Source organism: Anabrus simplex, chromosome 1 (assembly GCF_040414725.1).
Source record: "Anabrus simplex isolate iqAnaSimp1 chromosome 1, ASM4041472v1, whole genome shotgun sequence".
Lineage (NCBI taxonomy): Eukaryota > Metazoa > Arthropoda > Insecta > Orthoptera > Tettigoniidae > Anabrus > Anabrus simplex.
This window is the reverse complement of record NC_090265.1, coordinates 863,897,970-863,918,441: the sequence shown is the minus strand read 5'-3', so window position 1 is coordinate 863,918,441 and position 20,472 is coordinate 863,897,970. Positions and strand designations below refer to the sequence as shown.

Sequence of the window (20,472 nt, the reverse complement as noted above, 5' to 3'; positions counted from 1 at the left end):
GCCTTTAAAAATAATAACTGTACTACATGCCAAGATAAGTCGAAACTTCAACTGTTACTCAAGGAACACGCTCAAAGGACGACATGTTTTGACCAGCTTACTTGCACACCATCATGACAAAAGGCGACTTCAATCATAGATTTATTATTCTAAACCACAAATGTGACGTCAAATTTGTAGTCAGCCTGATGATCTAGTAGTAGATATGCACGCTGTGTTCCTGCATCAGCTTGTTTGTATGCCTGGTCTGAGATTCATTCTTTGCTTTCTTGTGTCACTGAACTCAATCACATTCCCGCAATGAGCTGGCAGCTAAGAGGATGTATAAATGGCAGTGTGTCACACATTTACTATCGTCAAATGTTAATGATACTACATTGACCGGGTGAGTTGGCCGTGCGGTTAGGGCCGCACAGCTGTGAGCCTGCATCTGGGAGATACTGGGTTCAAACCCCACTGTCGGCAGCCCTGAAGATGGTTTTCCATGGTTTCCCATTTTCACACCAGGCAAATGCTGGGGCTGTAACTTAAGGCCACGGCCACTTCCTTCCCACTCCTACTCCTTTCCTATCCCATCGTCGCCATAAGACCTATCTGTGTTGGTGCGATGTAAAGCAAATAAAAAAAAATTAAAAAAAGGCAAGATCACAGAAGTAATTGGTAACATGGTAATGCATACTGTATGAAATGAGTAATGTTGCCTGTGTTATTGTACTTTTGTCACGAAAAACAAATAAAGATTGAAACTGTACACGGAGCCTAATTATTTTTAGTTCCATTCGTAATTTACTAACACTGTAGGCCTTTCACCTGCAGAGGGGTGGTATTGTTTACATTTTAAAAACCCAAGAGAAAAAATACATTATAACTGTACAGTCATCATTGGTTGCAACTCATATCCAAGTAAACATGTTCTTCAGCAGTTTTCATTTTCACACTCACAATGCTTTGCGAGTATGTTTCATATGACTTAGTAACCCAATCTCTGTACGAAATGTCCACACAAATCAGATGGAATGGCTGGGGGAGGGCGGGGCTGAGCTTGACAGAGCTTCCGTGCTTGTCGCTTAGCCTCTTCATGTCCAGCTTAATAACTGCACATTGCTTCTGGGGAACTGTGAATAGTGGGCGACCAGTACAGAACATTATGAAGTGGCAATGTAACTGACTGGAAGGTCCAAAGAGATGACTGATTTTAAGGAGAAGAATGTACCTATGATGGGACTGAGTGAGGTTAAGTGGAGAGGAGTAGGAAGGAAAAACAGAAGAAGAAGTTGAGGAAGGGGTATGCTCTCTAATGGGATGGAGGATGTAAGGCATAGAATGGAGTGGGGATAAACACTGAGATCTTACATGAGTACGTAAATAAGGTGGACTACATAACTGATGGAATAATCAAGAGACAGATAAGGTCAGAGAATGGAGTACACGATTTCATTTAAGAGTATACACCAGAGACTGGATGCAAAGAAGAAGATATGGACAAATTCCTAGATTACAATATTTTGTAAATTAATTCTTATATTAACACTTTAGGGAGATACGATGCATTCTCTGATGATACCGATCGTAGAAACATTTGAAACATAGAATAGTGAAGATCATTAATTATGATAAATTTTGCACACCATGAGCATTGCGCGAAGGCAGGTTTGCCACAGTTACATTTCTGGGTGGGAAGGTTATTCGGGAAAGAAACATCGTTAACATTACTGAAGATTTCACATGTTGGCAGTAATTTTGTGATAAACCATGCTTAACAGATCATTTTTCCAAAAACTGGCGCTTGCAATTGATTAGGAACTACCTATATTACCCGGTGCTGCCCAGGCATTTAATTGATTGTTTTAGGTATTTTATTACCTGTTAATTATGTGCGAAGATAATTTTTGTAAATTTTGTTATTGTGACGTTGACTGACTAAGAACTATTTTGTAGTTTTGCAGTTATTGTTATTTGTTTAATTTCAAGTTTTATAGATTATTTTGTTTCTCATTAATTAAACTAATCTCGGTAAGTTTGGACATTTTTTTCATCACCACTTTTCGCCATGCCTACACAAATGAACTGGTACTTAAATGGCATCCAGTGTGTGCCAAAATATAACTCAGCGATCACGGAAACTATGGATTGACGCTAATATTGGTCATTTTCGATTATTCTTGTACGTCATTCTCTCCCCTAGATTGGCTAGGTGTTTTACTCCTCCAGTATCTTTTCGAGATAGTAATTCGTATTTGTACGAAGTTTGGTTGAGAACTATTCTAGAAAGTACTACACACAGGTAATTTTGTTAATTTCCTCTTTCACACCTTTTACTTTTAGGATTTGTATTACCTGTTTCAAGTAGTTTTTTTTTTAAAGGTTTTCTTAATTGTGAATTTGACCGATTGTTTACAAACTCTTTTGCAAATTTGTAAATTTAGAAATATTGTTCTAAGCTTAAGATTATTTTGTTTCGCCTTAAAGTATTTCCTTGTGCCACAAGTCAGATAGTCTGGGAAGTAGATCAAATTCAAACAAATAATTTTAAAAAAAGTTTTAACGAAATGTATTTATGTGCCGCATTATAGATATGATGTACATGATTCCAACCGTCACCGTGACTGTCACCAATCAGCGGATTGACACTGAAAACTGAGTAAAACACTTTCATCTTGATAAATTTGGACATTTTCTTTATCACCCCTTCTGAATCACCATGCTGATGGGTGCTGAACTTGGACTTAAACAACATCCAGAGTGCCACTATTAATCTCAGTGACCCCAGAAACTATGGATTCAACACTTTATCAGCTGTTTTAGATTATTTTACATGTCACCCCCTCCCCCAGGGGTGTCTTACCCCTACAGTATCTTTTCGAGATAGTAACACATATCTGTATAGAGTTTGGTTAAGAGCTGTGATGGGGTTTGACCTTCAACTTAAAGACATCATCCGGAGTGTCAGTATTTATCTAAGCAACCCTGAAAACTATGGATTCAGCAGTAATATTCATCACTTTTGATTATTTTTTAGTATCTTCCCCTCCACCAGAGGTGCTAGGGATGTCTTACACCACGTAATTATTTTTCATGTGTGCACCAATTTTAGCCGAGAGCTATGCTGAAATATAACACATACATCCATAGTTTCGGTCATTAGGACATTCTTCTTTTCAACCCTTCTCAATCTCCATTTCGGCTGGGCCTGAACTATGACTTAAATGGCATCCAAAGTGTCATGGTGTTGGAGGAGTCCTGCTCCCACAGTAATTTTTTTGTTTGTTTGCTTGTTTGTTTGTTTGTTTGTTTGAAAGCTATGCTGGAACATACATTCACCCATAATCTTGGTTATTTTGGACATTTTCTTTTTTACCCCTTCTCACTCCCATGCGTTGCAGGTGAACTTGGATTTAAACTACCCCGGGAGTGTAACTATGGATTCTATTTTAATATTGGTCATTTTATATTACTCTTTTACTCCATCCCATTTCCACTCCCGCTCAGAGGGGTGCACACACATATATCCATAAACTAGGCCATTTTGGACTTTTTTTCAGCCCTTCTTGGACTTAAACGACATGCGAAGTGTCACTGTTCATCTCAGGGACCCCGAAACTTACGGTTTCAAACCATTTTCGATTATTTTTATATATGCCACCCCCTCCCAACCACAATCCCTAGGGGTGGCTTACCCTACAGTGCTTTTGCTGAGACAGTCATGTGTAGCAGAATCTTTCCTTTGCTTAGCCTACATTTACGCACGTGCCTACTTCAAACACCATGCCTGTATTCTACTGCAGAATCCTTGAGCTGACATTGCCATGGTTACTGCTGGTCATTTCTTCACCCATTTTCTAGAGCGGGGAAGTGTGATGCCAATATCTCCAAAACAGTTGGTTTTAGGCCCTTAAAACATGGTTTTTGGAGCCCATAGGGCATTACCAAGTTTTGTTCTATACGTCGTGAGGCTCAAAATGAGCTTTGTCTCATCTTTGTACGGCAAATTGAACATTCCGCTTTATATACAGTATATAGATCAATACGTGGATTTTTATTGCGTCGCGTCAAATTACCTGGGAGATAAGAATAAGTCCGGCCACGTGCACGTTGTAGTACTAGTAGCATAAAAACAGAAACTGCGAGATCGATAACTAGTTCAAATAATCTAAAACTAACATGTTATAAGAAAAACACAACATTTATATAATCACCAGAATGAATCAAGATAATATTCAATACAATTCTGAAGGTTAAGGTATTCACCAATGTTGCCTGTGGAAGAAAGATAGGTTACTCAATCCCTTCCATCCCGCCGTCGTTATCACTGTCTTGAGTCGTTCACATTTATCACGGGTCTATATCTCACATTAGTTTTTCTTCCATCTCGATGACGTGTTTTACATACATTTCCCAATGTTGAGGGGTCACTAGTTCAATCCCTTTGAACAGCATTTTTCTTATTTTTGCAAGGGTGAAAGTTTTATTGTTCCTAGCCATATGACCCAAACTAGGCTCCATACAATTTCAATTGGATTTAAAGAACAATGGTATAGAGGTAACCTTTAAACTTACCTTCCAGTTTGCAATGCGCAGGTCCTTAATATGTTGTGGGATGACATTAAGAAGTAGCGGCTACTAACCTCATCACATTTTCGAGAGTACTACCAGGATTTGCGTCACTAAACTTCTTAAAAACGTTGAGAACATACTGTTTTTCTTCACTTCTCATTACTTTCTCCTTCTTCTGGTTTACATGAGAAGGGCCGGGCTCAACCACCTTTACTCCACACGGACTTTTGCGTGCCAAAATCCTGGATTAAATTCCAAACCTCCCCGACGTTAAGCCTTGAGCAGACCTCTTGGTGCTACTCGACCGGAGTAGGCTATGTGCCGGTACCGGGTTTCACCCTCTCCCTTCCTAGTCATTCATTTCATCTCATTAACTCCTCTGATGAGGCTGATGTCAGGAAGGGCATCCGGTCATAAAAACCCGCCGTGACAGATTCATCTCACCTCACCTCATACCCGACCCCGTAGAGAAACGGGACAAGGGTTGGACAAACAAACATATTACTAAATATTAGCACGAAAGAAACTCGTAATAATATATGAAGTAACTTGCACGCCAATAACTCCTGGAACACAGCAGTAAACAGAAAACAAATGGGTTGTATGTTAGCTAAAAGCGCCGCTGCTGAATACTGCAATGGCTGTTCTGCTGTTGACACATTGCCGCTCTCAAAAGGCACTTTAATGCATGAGTATCAATTATAAATTGAAACTAAACAGCTTTTTAAAACTGAAAAGCTAAGATAAATGGATCTGGATAACATGCATAACTTTTACGCAGAAATAACATTACTTAACACATGTAAAGTATTTTTAACGCCTTACCAAATGATACAACAGTACTACTGCATTTACCACGTGTTTTTAGCATTTACTTTACTTCCCAGGTCATTTGAGACAAGGTACAGAAGTGTTTTCAACACTGTTATGAAGTCAAGTTCACTTTCTGATTCATCATAACCATCGTCATTCCCTGAACTATGTATGTGATCAGTTAGATCATCATCGTTTGTAAATACGTTGTCCCGTAAGTCCGCTATCACTATTGATGTGCACAAGATATGCGGACATGACTTTCACATTTTTAAATATTCGTCACAAAAACAACAAATTTTATACGGCTCCTAGTGGTAAATTTGGAGACTACACACCTTCCTTGATAAGAATATTATATGTGCTATCATCTAACGGAAAAGGAAGAACTACGATGGTTTCTAAACAAGTCTGCATGAGGGATGAAATATCATTCCTGGCACTTGCCCCGAGTTCACAGAGGAATGAAAAATCATCCCTTGGTGCTCAAAGAGTTAGTATATGAAAGAATTTAAATTACAGGTGCGTGTTCTGCCACAGATTTGCTGCTAAAGACAGTTCTACTTTTCTTACTTCTCGAACCAGTTTTTAGCCTAAATACAATGTATCTTGTTATGAATATGTTTAATAAATCACGACAGTCAGGTACTGGAATAATAAATTTTGATCTTCACTTTAGACACCATAAACTTTTTTTTTTTTTTTTTTTGCTAGGGGCTTTACGTTGCACCGACACAGATAGGTCTTATGGCGACGATGGGATAGGAAAGGCCTAGGAGTTGGAAGGAACTTTTTAATGTCAGACTTGTTTTGAAACTTCAATATATCACCATAGTTAGAAAACAATTCCTCAATTTCTAATACAAACTGAAATGTAGGCTCATTTACAAACCATAATGTGCTTTCTTTGAAACATTTACAGTGAAACCTCGATTCTCCGTTTTTTGAGGGACCATGAAAATAAAATGTACAACACGAGAAAATGGAAAATCCGGGAATGAATGAAAACCATCAACAATTTGGCTAAATATCACAAAAATGAAATATGTATAATTATAATCTTACCAAAACTCCTAAACCAAACCAAACCAAACTACAGCCCCAATGGGCCTTTGCCTGCTAAGCGACCGCTGCTCAGCCCGAAGGCCTGCAGATTACGAGGTGACGCATGGTTAGTGCAACGAATCCTCTTGGCTGATATTCCTGGTTCTTTAGATCGGGGTCACCATCTCACCATTAGATAGCTCCACAATTAAAAGTAATCAGGTAGGATGAGAGGACCTAGAACCAGACTTATATCCAGGTAAAATTGCCTGACCTGGTCACAATCGAACCCGGGCCCTCAGGATGAGAGGCAGGCATGTTAGACCGCGAAACCGCATTAATTACCGGTACGCGAGTTCAAAATCTCGATACTTTATATTCATTCTTACAGGGGAATCTTCGTCAGTTTCACGTGAAAACTTCTTTCAGTTCAGCAACTTTGCAAACTCTTCGAAAAATCTAATAACGCCAAGCCAAACGACAATTGACCACAAGTAATTTTTAATTCTCTCATCTAATAAAATACAGCACATTAGATATAAAAGCACCCAAAATCTTTAATTTGGTCTCCGGTATACTGTTCGTTAGTCAGTTTCTGGAAATCTAGTACCGCGTAATTTAGGCCTACATTGACTTTTAAAGGTTATGTTGAACTCGAAAACATGGTTTTGAATGTAAGTATCGATTCTTAAAAGTTCTCGAACAGGGCCGATTGCAGAAACGATGACTAGTTTTAAGCCTTATACATTGTCTACCTAAACAACAACGTCTAAATCAAGCATAATCTTCCATTGCATAAACGTTGTTCAGTCGATGTTTAACTAGACATCACTTAAAGTTTCAATTTTTGTTTGAAAACGGAGACAGAAGTATCTTTCATGCAACTCTTTGCTTGTCACAACCAATGAAATTCGTAGGTGTGCGCGCCGAACACCAGTCAGCTGTTTGTCTTCCTACACATTACTCAAATATGGCTGAGCATCACTTGCCCACAGATAAGAGTATTGCTTTCGGTAGAAATTAAATCTCACAATACTATCGATACTAAAGCGACACTCCACCGTACGGGGAAGTGTAGCTTTGATTATAGCGTTGTTACAGTGAGTGTAATCTACTCAAATACGGTAGCTTCGACGAAGGGAAGATGAAGCAACAGTAATGTGTAACCGAGTGTATTGTACGGGCCATATAGATGTAGCTTGCATTCTGGAGATTGTAGGTTCGAAACGCATCATCGGCAGCCGTGAAAATTGTTTTCCGTAGTCTCCCTATTTTTACACTAGGCAAATACTAGGGCTGTTATTATGGCCACAGCTCTTCTTCCCCAGTCCTCTTTAAACAATAATCACCACTACTTGCCTTTTCCTATCTGACAGTTAAGTAAACTCTTTCAAGATTAAAAATATTGTGTCCACCTATTCAATACAAATATATATTTTTAGTGGTTAAATTCTACATGAATTAAACGCACCAGTTAGGGACATGTTTCGCCCTAGTTATGGGCATCTTCAGCCTATATTAAACTTAAGGTCAAGAATTAAAACTATAACATTGGAACTTATAGTAAACTAACTTAATACTAAATACAATTGTCTTATGCTATTTATATAGTTTACAATATGTACAATATGTGCATTAACTTTGCCAGAATTTATGAACAATGAATTAACTTATTTTATTATGACTAGACTTCCAATTGTGGATTGGATTGATCACAGTGTGAATTGGGGTTTCTCAAACTGTATTGACTAGAATTTATCACTGCGTGAGTTGGGGTTTCTTCAACTGTTATGGTCGCCTGAGTCGTAAGAACTTTTACAAAACCAGAATCTTGGTTAAAAGCGTTAATATTCAATTCCATTCCAACGGAGACAACATTTGGACCAAAAATAAATGAACCTTATATAATTATAAATTTAGGAGGGCTTTCTTTTTGTACGTTGCTTTAATTTCATTTCTTATCCAAATCTCGTTGACCTTAGTCTGAATTCTATTTGTATTGGTTATACCCTTCCTCTGTGTGAGTTTTAGAAATTTTGGTACCAATTTTTGTTCTGCCAGAATTTATGAACAATGAATTAACTTATTTTATAATGACTAGACTTCCAATTGTGGATAAACTGATCACAGCGTGAATGTAAATAGCATAAGACAATTGTATTTAGTATTAAGTTAGTTTACTATAAGATCCAATGTTATAGTTTTAATTCTTGACCTTAAGTTTAATATAGGCTGAAGATGCCCATAACTAGGGCAAAACATGTCCCTTACTGGTGTGTTTAATTCATGTAGAATTTAACCACTAAAAATATATATATTTGTATTGAATAGGTGGACACAATATTTTTAATCTTGAAAGAGTTTACTTATTGTATCTTTAATACGGAACAAAATGAGATTAGTTACTTGTTATCTGACAGTTGCCAAAAACTTATACAATTTTATATATATATATATATATATATAACCCCATACAACCTACTTGTTAGTTTTCACTAGTATGTGTGTTTACTTAGCAGTAAATATAAGTGAATCCCTCCTGGTTGATGTATGTGACAGCCCTCTGACGATCGGGACACGTAATTCTGATATGTACCATATGTATTATAGTCGAAATGACCTATAATTCTGTGGAAATTAACCCATGTATATAATAAAATATATTGGTTGCCAAGAATTGTATTCAAGTTGACAGTTACCAGACAGTCACTTTGTCAGTCTTAAGAAACATATCTCGAAAAGCAAAACCTTATTTTAAGATCTATCTCCCCGTGCATGTCAAACGAATTGCTGCGATTTAGCAGCGGGTGAACCATAGAGAGGCCGTTGGACTAACCTTTCTTCCCGTAATCGTCTCAACATGATAATACAAATTACATATTTCATGGTACGTAACCTCTTATTGTGATTCACTCCTCTCATTTGAGGTTAAACAGTGTTTAAACACGACCGGTTGAACATCGGTTTTAGACAGTCTCTAAGTGATAATTAACGTCTCTGAAATGCGGCAGCCATAGTTGGCATTGTTTAACCGTAAACATTGTCTAAATACCGTTTCTGCAATCGGCCCATTATATTCAATTCTGCCTGTCACAAATTCAATCAAATTGGAAAGATAAAAGAAATATCAAAACTTCAGAAATTACGGTTATTCGTGACCTTGAGGTCATCTGAAAAGCGCTCTCTCTGCACGTGTCAGTACGAGTTGGAAATGATACCAACAATTTAAATGTAATGTGCGCAAATAAAACGACTGCAGTTTTTGGTATTTTAACACGAAAACTTAAAATTCCTAGTCTTACATTAGGACCTAAACAGTAATAGGCAATCCCAAGATCTCCCATGGCTTTCTTTCTTAATGTAAGGTGCAACATCTGTTCTGGTCTTGCTAACATAATCATGTACGATAATATAAAAAATACTGCATTTGTGTTAAGAAGGAGCAGTTTCGATTCCTGCCTGAAAGCCCAGTTACTCTACAGTGCCCTGAGCAAAGTGCCGAAAACCTGTTCAGCACTACGATCGAAAAAATGTAAAAATATAAACATCTAACCCTGGACATAATATGGACGTTTTATAAGTGCAAACATTTGACTAAACTCGTTCAGTCTTCAAGCAGAGCTGTCGAAATGTGCCGTGTCTCCTTACAATTGTTGTGCCCGCTCTCTGCTTTATGATTTTCTGAGATTCTCTAAATACCACCCGAATGCGATGCTAAGATGGTCCCTTATGCAAGTTCACCGCTGATCGCTTTTCCAGTACCGGTACAGTACTTGCTCTAATTATCGCAATGACGGGGCGTTAATGCCAAGATCCATAAGTATGCCATAGCCGTCCTTTCGTGAGATACAGTTTATTAAAAAATGATTGATCAAGGACTTAGCGTTGATGGGACTGGAATTTGATCCGGGAAATCGTTTCTTCGAGGAACGGATAATGCGGGACTTTTACAACATGATTTAATTACGATGCTCGTGGGACCACGTAATTTGAACGTATATTCCAGGAAAACGCATTTTCCGGGAACGGATAATCGAGGTTCCACTGTAATTCGATTTAACCTCTCATAAAGAAAGCTAGAGGGCTCTAAACAACCTAAATTCTTTAAACATTTCTCACAGTGTTTGGAATTCTGCTCAATGCTCTTAATTAGATAACCCAACAGACAATGCAGAGAATTCTTTCCACTGGGGGTCAAGCTCACTCATTTTGCTGAAATTCTGAGGTAGTTCAGGTTCTTGCACTTGCAGCTTACACTAGTTATTTAGCACAACACCCTCATGATGAATCATTTTCTGGCCTATGGGTACAGCCGAATACACAACAACCCGGCATTTTCACCTACTCTGCAAACTATGACCATTAAAATAACATGTTTACAATACAGTGCTAGGGAGGAATATGGCAGATCGAGCACAACTCCAGGCGTGGCCAATCACAAAATCGAACCAACTTGGCCACACTCCACTGTACATTCTACCAGTGTGAGAAACCTGGTGTGGACGAAGGAAGTATCAATGAAATGCAAAGAGGTGATCTATAAAGTGTACAGTATTACTGCCCAATACTAACACATGCAGCAGAGAAGAAAGGACGGAGCGAGAAATGAGGATGGCAGGAAGGAAATCAGAGTTTAAATTTCTACAACAGAGTGGAGAGGGATAAACTTAGATGGTGTGGACATGTTAAGAGGATGGAAGAGGGAAGAATGCCGAAGGGGATGATTGAGATCCAGATAGGAGGAGGGCAAGAGAGAGACCCAGACTAAGGGGTTGAAAACTATCCAGTATAATATCAGAACCCTGGATTGGAACATACAGTAGTTAAGGGGGAACAATGATGGTTGGATAGAGAAAGATGGAAAGGAGCTATAAACATTCCAAACCATGACCTGGACGAGGGAAATGAATGATGATGATGACAAACATACATTTGATACATACCTAAGATCTTGCACTGATGCTTGCAGTTTCTCATTAAGGAACTCAATATCAGCTACTATGTCTTCATCATCAAGTTTTCTCTGTTCGAGAATACTCAGCTGTTTAAGTACTTTACACTGCACCATAGCAATACAGTGCTCTTTTGAAACTTGGCTATCCTCTGGTTTCTCAATTAGATTCTATAAAAAGAGCACAAAATTATATTAAGGTATAAACTGAATAATTTATAATTGTCTAAACATTTTTCAAAATCTGTTTCTTACCCTAAAAACTGCGAGGATGATCCGTGTCACCTTTTCCTTCACTGAGTCACTCAGGATGTCAGCCAAAATGGGAATAACATTAAACCTTAAAGTACAAAATGAACAATCCTTTCACACTCATATCTGAAGGAGAATAAAAAGTACAAAAAGTAATAGGAAATAATTTACTATGACAATACCGGACAGCTTGCTGTTTTCAGCAAGAAAGTCTAGTAAAGGCATCACCACGGCATGGTATGGCAAATTCTGTGATAGCATGTTGCACTTGGCACACTGGCGTGTTGGTAATTTATCAGCGCGTGTCACTAAATCTTACACTGCAGTGATATTGCAAGAAAAAAAGTTATGTGCAGAGCAAATTACCCAGAAAGCTAATGACATGGGAACTGACAAGGATTGCAAATATTAAAAATCATGACCTCACAACTGTGTTGAGGTTACATTCTGATTAGGCTAGGCTCCTTATATTAAGGTCATTAAAATACTGAGCTGTTAGTTGGAAGTAAAACCAATAATATTAACAAATGCTGAACTCTAAATGCACTCAAACTTGAGGGCTTGCAGTATTAAATACCATAAATTTCACCCTCTGGGGATTGTGGGCCTGTAGTGTAATGATTATTGCAGTCACTTTGAACCTGAAAGAAATGAGGTTCATGTTCAGTTGGCTTCACGTTTTCACTGTAAGAAAATTATTTCAATGTATTATTGACATACGACTGAACACCACTCCCACAAATTTAATACGCAAGTATAAGAATTCTTTATGCATAAAGTTGTGAAAGAGACCTTATGAAATCTGTAATTCTTCTCCCTTGCCAGGAATATCGTAGTTCACTTTATGCCAATATCCTCACGTAACTGGATTTTTCATCAGGCGACTACAGAACTATCAACACAAAATCAAACAGGAGAAATGCAGGAGTAGGTTTAATAATGAATAATAAAATAGGGCAGCGGGTAAGCTACTACAACCAGCATAGTGAAAAGATTATTGTTGTTAAGATAAAACACCAAGCCAATGCCCACCACAATAGTGCAGGTCTATATGCCAACTAGTTCAGCAGATGAAGAAATCGAAAAAATTATGAAGAGACAGAAGATTTAATAAAACACGTAAAAGGTGACAAGAATCTAATTGTGGTGGGAGACTGGAATACAGTGGTAGGCCAAGGAAGGGAAGGTAATACAATAGAAGAATTCAGATTGGGACAAAGGAATGGAAGAGGAAGTCGGCTGGTTGAACTCTGCACCGATCATAACATAGTCCTTGCTAATATTTGGTTCAAATACCATAAATGACGGCTGTATACGTGGACGAGACTTTGAGACACTGGAAGGTCATTATGATTAGGCAGAGATTCAGAAACCAGGTGCTGGATTGCAAAACTTTCCCAGGAGCAGACGTGGTCTCTGAGCACAACTTGTTGGTCATGAAATGCCATGGTGGTGGTAACGAGAGGTATCTAGACAAGTTGAGAAACGATTGTGAGGGATTGTTTCAAGGAAAATGTTGCACTAAATGGAAAGGCTGAAGGAAATTCAATAGATGAAGAATGGACAGTCGTGAAGAATGAGTTCAGTAGGGCTGATGAAGAAATGTTAGAAAGAATGGAAAGAGCAACTAAGAATCAATGGATAACTCAGGAGATACTAGACCCGATTGATAAACGACAAAAATACAAGAACGCACAAAAGTGAGAAGGGCAGAAAAGAATGCAGGTGATTAAAGAATGAAGTGGAAAGTGCAGGGCAGCTAAGGAAGAATGGCTGAAGGAGAAGTGCAAGGAAGTTGAAGGTTCTATGGTCATAGGAAAAGTAGATGTACATTCCAGAAAATTAAGGAAATTTGGAGAAAGGAAATCTAGGTGTATGAATATTAAGAGCTCAGATGGAAAACCACTTCTAGGGAAAGAAGACAAGGCAGAAAGATGGCAGGAACATATACAACAGTTTATCATGGTAAAGACATAGATGATATGGTTCTACAGTTTGTCCCCTGTCTTTTCAATGTTTATATAGAACAGGCAGGAAAGAAAATCAAAGACATAGCTGCCAACTTTCAGAAATCGAAAATAGGAAGAATTTTTTCTTGGGTTTCATCACATATATTGCACCACGGTCTAAGTGAAAAGGACAGGAAAAAAGGCATACATATCTACAGTTACAATGTGAACTGACCATTAAATCTTAAACTTAAAAAATCAATTAAAATGGTTACAAGAAAATGTACTTAATCACTCTCATTTATGACACATACATACGAATAATAATACAGTCGAACCTTGATATCTCGAACATCCATTACTTGAATTTTCAGTAGCTCAAACTACCTTAGATTTTCCGGCCGTTTGTCCTATTCTTCATGTGTATTTATTTTTCTATTCTCTAAATTCAGTTATACGAATTTCTCAAAGCAAAAATTTCCTCCCTTGAAGAAAAAAATACTCTAACTCGAATTTTGTGCAACATTAACTGTGAAATACGGCATTTGTGGTTTGTGAGCAACAGTTAACAAGTAAAGAAAGGGTTACAGTGAAGCTGGAAACTAATATGATGTGAACCGAAAAACTCAAACTTCTAGTGATTGGCAAATCGGCAAAGCCTCGTCGTTTCTCGGGTGTCAATTAATCACCGGTCTCGTAATGGGGGCCCCCGTATTTTAGTCAGGTCTTATTGTATACTGGATTTTAATCCACTAGCTGAGGAAGAGAATGCATAATATTCTCGAAACATGTACTAGATGTTAAGGTGAAAGGTAAATAAATGAATTGTATTGACTAGGTGGACTATCTTCCAACATATTTACTGTTACTAAGTCAATACGGATCCAATCCCGACCATCATGGTCAAGATTATTAATAAAAACCAAGCCCAGAAGTCGCAGATGACAAGCTCCATTTACGAAACTCAGCTGCGTGTTATTGATGAGAAGTTTCAACGTGAAGGGAGGAAAGGTTAACCGCAACAAACAGAAGAGACTAACAGATTTTTTACCAAACGTGTTAACAGAGCTATATTTCTTGTTTCACTACTGTATGTACTGTATCTTGTCCTCTAAAAAGTTACTATAATAAATGTTATAATTAAAGAGATGTCGTAAAATAGAGTTTTTTGGTATATTTTTAAGTACCGTTTTACATAATCCGTTCAGTAAAAGCCCGTAGATACATACAAATATGATTCAATTATGTGCTATACATGCTCAAAAACGGTATTCTCTATATATCGAAATTTCTATAACTTGAAATAAAATTTATCTCCCGAGCTGATTCGCATAATAGTATCTTTGATTACTGTAAAATGAACAGAAATTGAATTTTATAGGTGTATCTGAACACTTGGAGATAACATTTGTTATGTGTTTTGGCCATAACGTGAAGAAAAAATACCAGAAACTGTCACAGACACAACTCCCTGAAATACATTCAACTCATTAAATTTATGAAGTAAGAATGAACAAAATGCACTGAAATACGCGAAACTACTGCATACAAATCAGATCAGTATGTCTCGTACATTATTAACATAAGACTTTGACACGGGGGAAAGCACAGAACCGCTATAAAGAACACGCGGCCTACAACTCCAACGAAATTACGCACAGAAACAATGTTATTAGTGCATGAACCACACAATAAGAAACTCGTTCTTTCATCACGATTAACTGAGTCGCTAGCCTCTCTTGCTCGTAGGACGATTGCTGTCCCGAATTCTAAGCCGTAAAGCACACATGCTGCTGTAGCAATCAGGAAACACGATACACGAAGGCGACGGACGATACACCCGTGAAATAAAGCATCAAATAAAAACGCTTGAAAATGAAGTTGGGTAAATTACACAAGCACATAAGAAGTTATCCTTTTCCTAGGGGAAGAGTATTGACTGTACTGGAGGTTATAATGGTCAAAAATAAGAATTAAAAATAATTCGGAAAATAAGAAGACAAGTTAAAAAACGGAAAGTTTCCGGGTAAATCAGAAGGGTTGGCAGGTATGCAAAGAGGAATTTTGAAAGGGAATCACAATCCAAGGAGAGAAAAACATAACCCTGTGATTTGCCGATGATACTGTCATTTTATCTGAGACTGCAGAAGAACTGGAGAAATTGCTGTATGATACAGATGGAGTCTTAGGTAAGGAGTACAAGATGAAAATAAGTCCAAAACAAAGGTAATGGAGTGCATTCGAACAAAGTCAGGTGATGCAGGTAATATTAGATTAGGAAATTAAGTCTTAAAAGAAGTAGATGAATATTGTGATTTGAATAGTAAAATAACTAACGATGGCAGAAGTAAGGAGGACATAAAATGCAGACTAGCACAAGCAAGGAAGAGCTTTCTTAAGAAAAGAAATTTGCTCACTTCGAACATTGATATAGAAATTAGAATGTTTTTGAAGACTTTTGTCTGGAGTGTGGACAATAACAAGCTCAGAAAGAAAGAGAATAGAAGCTTTTAAAATGTGGTGTTACAGAAGAATGCTGAAAGTGAGATAGGTAGATCAAATCACGAATGAAGATAGTGAATCAGATTGGTGAGAGGAGACTGATTTACCTAAATTTGACGAGAAGAAGAGATAGGATGATAGGACACATCTTAAGACATCTAAGACTTGTTCACTTGGTTTTTGAGGGAAGTGTAGGCAGTAAGAACAATAGGCGTAGACCAAGGTATGAATATGACAAACAGATTAGAACAAATATAGGATGCAGTAGTTACGTAGAAATGAAAAGATTAACACAGGATATGCTGGCATGGAGAGCTGCATCAAACCAGTCTATGGATTGATGATTCAAACAAGAACAACAACATGTATGTATTATGTATGTACATACATACAATATTCTGTATTTCTGTCTTCAGAAGTAATACAGAAAATTCAAACTACAGCAAAAGTGAGATAGCAGTGTGTGGTGGATACGCCTGTAGAGCCCTAAGAGATCAACCGTATGGAAGAATAAATAAGGAGGAGGAGGAGGAGGAGGAGGAGGAGGAAAAAGTGAACAAAATAATGAACCAAAACTCCTATTCCTCAATTATGGCTTCTCTATTAACAAACGTTAAAAAAACATGCATGGTAAGTTGTCTTGCCCATGTGGCATTTTGGTTGAATGATCAGTATTCTTTGTTATAATTCACTCTGTAGCATTGTAGCTGAGGTTTACACAGCTATTGGTTCAGAAAGCCCTGGGTATGCTTCCTGGCTGATTTTAATCGCGTATGTTAATTTCAGTAGCTCGGGGGCAGGTGTTTGTACTCGACACATCTTCAAATACATACAACCCATCACACAACAAACTACCACAGAAACACAGAATAATGAAAACATCCCTCCACATAGAGTTGACTTTGGAACAGGCACCTGGCTGTAAAACTAAGCTAAGTACATTCAAAGTGCCTACTCCAGGTAACTGGGAAAAGGCCAGAAAGAAGAAAAGATAGAAGTTGTTAAGTATTCTGCCCAGAGGCTGGGTGAATCCTCAAAAGAATTATGCTTTTAGTTTTTAAGATGTAGTGAAAGGCACAGCTAGCATAATGCTCCTTTGGCAGTTTCAAAAAGGTATTGCATATTCTAAAATTTCACTTGTAATTTTGCCATTGATGCTCTTACGGCCTGTACTTATAGACATGATACTGTATAGGCTTTTGGGCTTATGCCGTGTCAAGAAAATAAGGAAAATTCTTTTCATTTTGCAGAGAACTGTGCTTGCGTCATCAGAAGAAAATCTTGACTGTCCACCAGAAAGGCTTCTTTTAACAAGCGCAACGCAACGAAACGTAATGTAAAGAATTTCACCTTATTTCCTTGACACGGCATAAGCCCAAAAGCCTATACGGTACCATTCACTTGTAATTATTTTGATTATTCAGTTATTTTAACAAATATTTCAAATGAATGGAGAGACATTTTTCTCAACTACAGCAAAGACAAGTATGCAGTTTCCAGCTTGCCACACTGTACCACTAGATGTCAATGCCATCGCTGTTAGCACTCCACTGAATGCACTTGAGATACAACTGCCGGTATTGTCATAGTAAAGTATTTGGAGATAGAATTAACAATGAGTTAACAGTCTCTTCTCTCAGCAAGATTACCACTAGATTCAAAGATCAAAATTTGCAATGTATAAAAAAGTACTGGTTATTTAAATTATATGAAGAGCAAAATTTACTTTATTTTATTCTTTGTCATAATTCACTTTGTAGCACTGTAGCTGAGATATACAGTTACAACACTGCTTGGCTACCAATGCAACATTAGCTTGTCTAAAGGATAGCTCATATCATTTCATAATTTTGTATTTATTAATTACTAGCTACTATACCAATCTTTGAGGGGTTATTTTTTATATGACTGAAGTAGTAACATCCTTTAACAGAGATGGCAGGAGAAGAGACAAGAGCACAAGTCAAATAACAACAGTCAGTGTATTGCCAGTATTTAATTCTTGGCATGTAAAAAGACAGGCAATAAATAAATATCCTGTCTCCTGACAGGAATATAAAAATTTGGTACATAATTATGGAAAAACTTTTGACAATATTAAATGTGGTATCTTGATACATCAGCTGACAGAAAAGCATCAGGAAGCTGTAGCAGAACCAAACAATTCACATCAAAACTGAAGTCCACATTACTGAAGAGATTATGATACAAAAAGGTTTGAGACATGGTTTTATTCTCTCTCCAATCCTTGTAACTTATACAGTGAAACTATTTTTCATACTGTCTTTGATGAAGTTGAACAAGGAATCACAATCACGAAGAAGCAACACCATCACTGGATGAAATCACTATTGGAAGGGTGTCACATTTCAAGTAGCTAGGATGTGACTAACACAAGAATGGGATCTGGATGCAGAATTCAAAATCAGAATAAGTATTGTAAGAAGTGCTGCTTGATGGTGTTGAAGGATGGACAATAATTTACAAAACGCAGGAAAATAGCCTATTTTAATCAAATCTTCTGAGACAAATACAGTCTGATAAAACAGAAGGCAGAACAGAAGGAAGTATGGATGTGAGCAGAGAAGATTAAGATCTCAAAGAAGCAGGAAACAAAAAATATTAGTCAATCTTGTGACCAAACATACAAGCATGCAATGAAATACTTACTTGTTCATCTTCTCTGCAAGCAAGGGATTAAAGGTGAGCACCCATAAGCAAAAAATGAGTTGATACTGAATCTGGAAGTTGACTCGTCCTTGCAGAACAGTAAGGAGCGTTGAAATACCATCTACTCCGACGAAGGCAAAACGATATTCATCGATTCGCAGCATCATTTGCAGACAACGGCCTACAGACTGCATGTACTCATTGTTCTGTTCAAAAACAAAAAAGTCACATCAGAGTTGATATACACCTCGACACAGGACTACCTTTTCTCCCTAACATGTTTTACGCTGTTTCCTTCTTATCTAATAATTATTCAACAAAACAATTTCTGCAACATAATGCTTTGTCACAAGAAGAGAATGGTTTACTTAGGAAAAACTCCCATCTCACAACTTGCTTTTTAACTACAATGATAAATTTAATTTTATATGCTCCTGTATCAATAAATACATTAAGAACAAATTATGTGCAGGTACACAGAAGGTTGCTCAGTTTATATCTGACAGATTTTCGAGGTTACTTACCTTATGGGATGCCTCACTGCCATCACCACTGGTCATGTCCTATCAGACCCTCAGCACTGTGGACTTAGCCTGACATCCAAGTTTCCACTGAAGCAAGCTCTGGTGGAACACATGCATAGCAATTCTTTCCATTCCTCTCTGCAAAGTTTCCAACGACCATTCAGGATGAAAGGACAACAATGTTGGAGATGTCTTTTCAACAGTCCAAATGTGCAGAAGTCCATTGTGTGCATCTTGAAACGGAATTATAGAAATTCCTAATTCCAGTCTAATTTCCTGATAAAAATTCAGATGTTTGGGCAATATGACTTGAGACCTACTTCATACTGATCCACACCTGGTTTGAGTCCGCTCCATACAATCGTAGGATGTCTGTCCGACATACAGATGTCAGAATGGATTCCTGGAAGTATCTTGCATTCACTTTCATTTTTTTTCAACCTTACATATCATCAACTTATCCGTGTAACTGAATCCTGTGACAACCATAAACCCATGTGGGAAACTGTCCCAGCATTGTTGAACAAAATTGCCCAAATGTGACCACTACCAGCAAGACTGACATATGCTTCATACATTGTGATGAATGCCTTCCATGTCGACCTCAATAAGTGCATTTTGCTATACATGTGTAAGAAAAGCTAGCATTGGAAAGGGCCATAATATACCCTCTTCCTAATAAAAATTCATTTTTGGTGCTATTTCACACACCAACAAGGTCAGACATAACAATGCTCATGATAGCAGGCCCGTAGTTACAACGGTTCCTCACCAAGTGGTAGCCGCGTTATGCAATTGATCGGATATAAACCAAACGACCTTCTGTACAACAAGAGAGCCAATCTAAGGAAAAATTTCATGCTTCCAAAACTGCTTAGAGGTATTCAGACATGCTTAAGAGGCAACTACAAAAACTACAAATATTAACAAATGTCAATAGCACAACTGGAATTAATGCTAAAATTCAGTTCTATATTAATATCTCATGTATATTAAAAGGTACAATTTACATTAACACATGCCCAAATATCAGAAAAGTGAATGCATAGGATTCAAGTTCTTAACAAAACCCTATCAGACCGTGTACGTACAATTGTGCGGGTTCGTATTTTATTTATGTCTGAGCTGGCGCTAGACCAGACTGCAGTGATTGTGCGGGACACGTAGCATGTACTTCAGTTGTTTTTATTTAGCGCTTGGCCACCAGGGGGCA

At 37.6% G+C, this 20,472-nt stretch overlaps 1 protein-coding gene across 2 annotated transcripts in view; it reads right to left on the bottom strand.

Annotated features, from left to right (window-relative positions):
• The window catches only part of VhaSFD (V-type proton ATPase subunit VhaSFD), a 129,886-nt gene that overhangs the window by 36,215 nt on the left and 73,199 nt on the right, over positions 1-20,472 (bottom strand). For both annotated transcript variants that reach the window (XM_067136469.2, XM_067136470.2), the window contains 3 exons: positions 18,736-18,941; positions 11,618-11,702; positions 11,355-11,533 (listed from right to left, as the gene is read on the bottom strand). In XM_067136469.2, the coding sequence (XP_066992570.1) occupies positions 11,355-11,533; positions 11,618-11,702; positions 18,736-18,941 (470 nt within the window). The remainder of the gene's footprint in view (positions 1-11,354; positions 11,534-11,617; positions 11,703-18,735; positions 18,942-20,472) is intronic.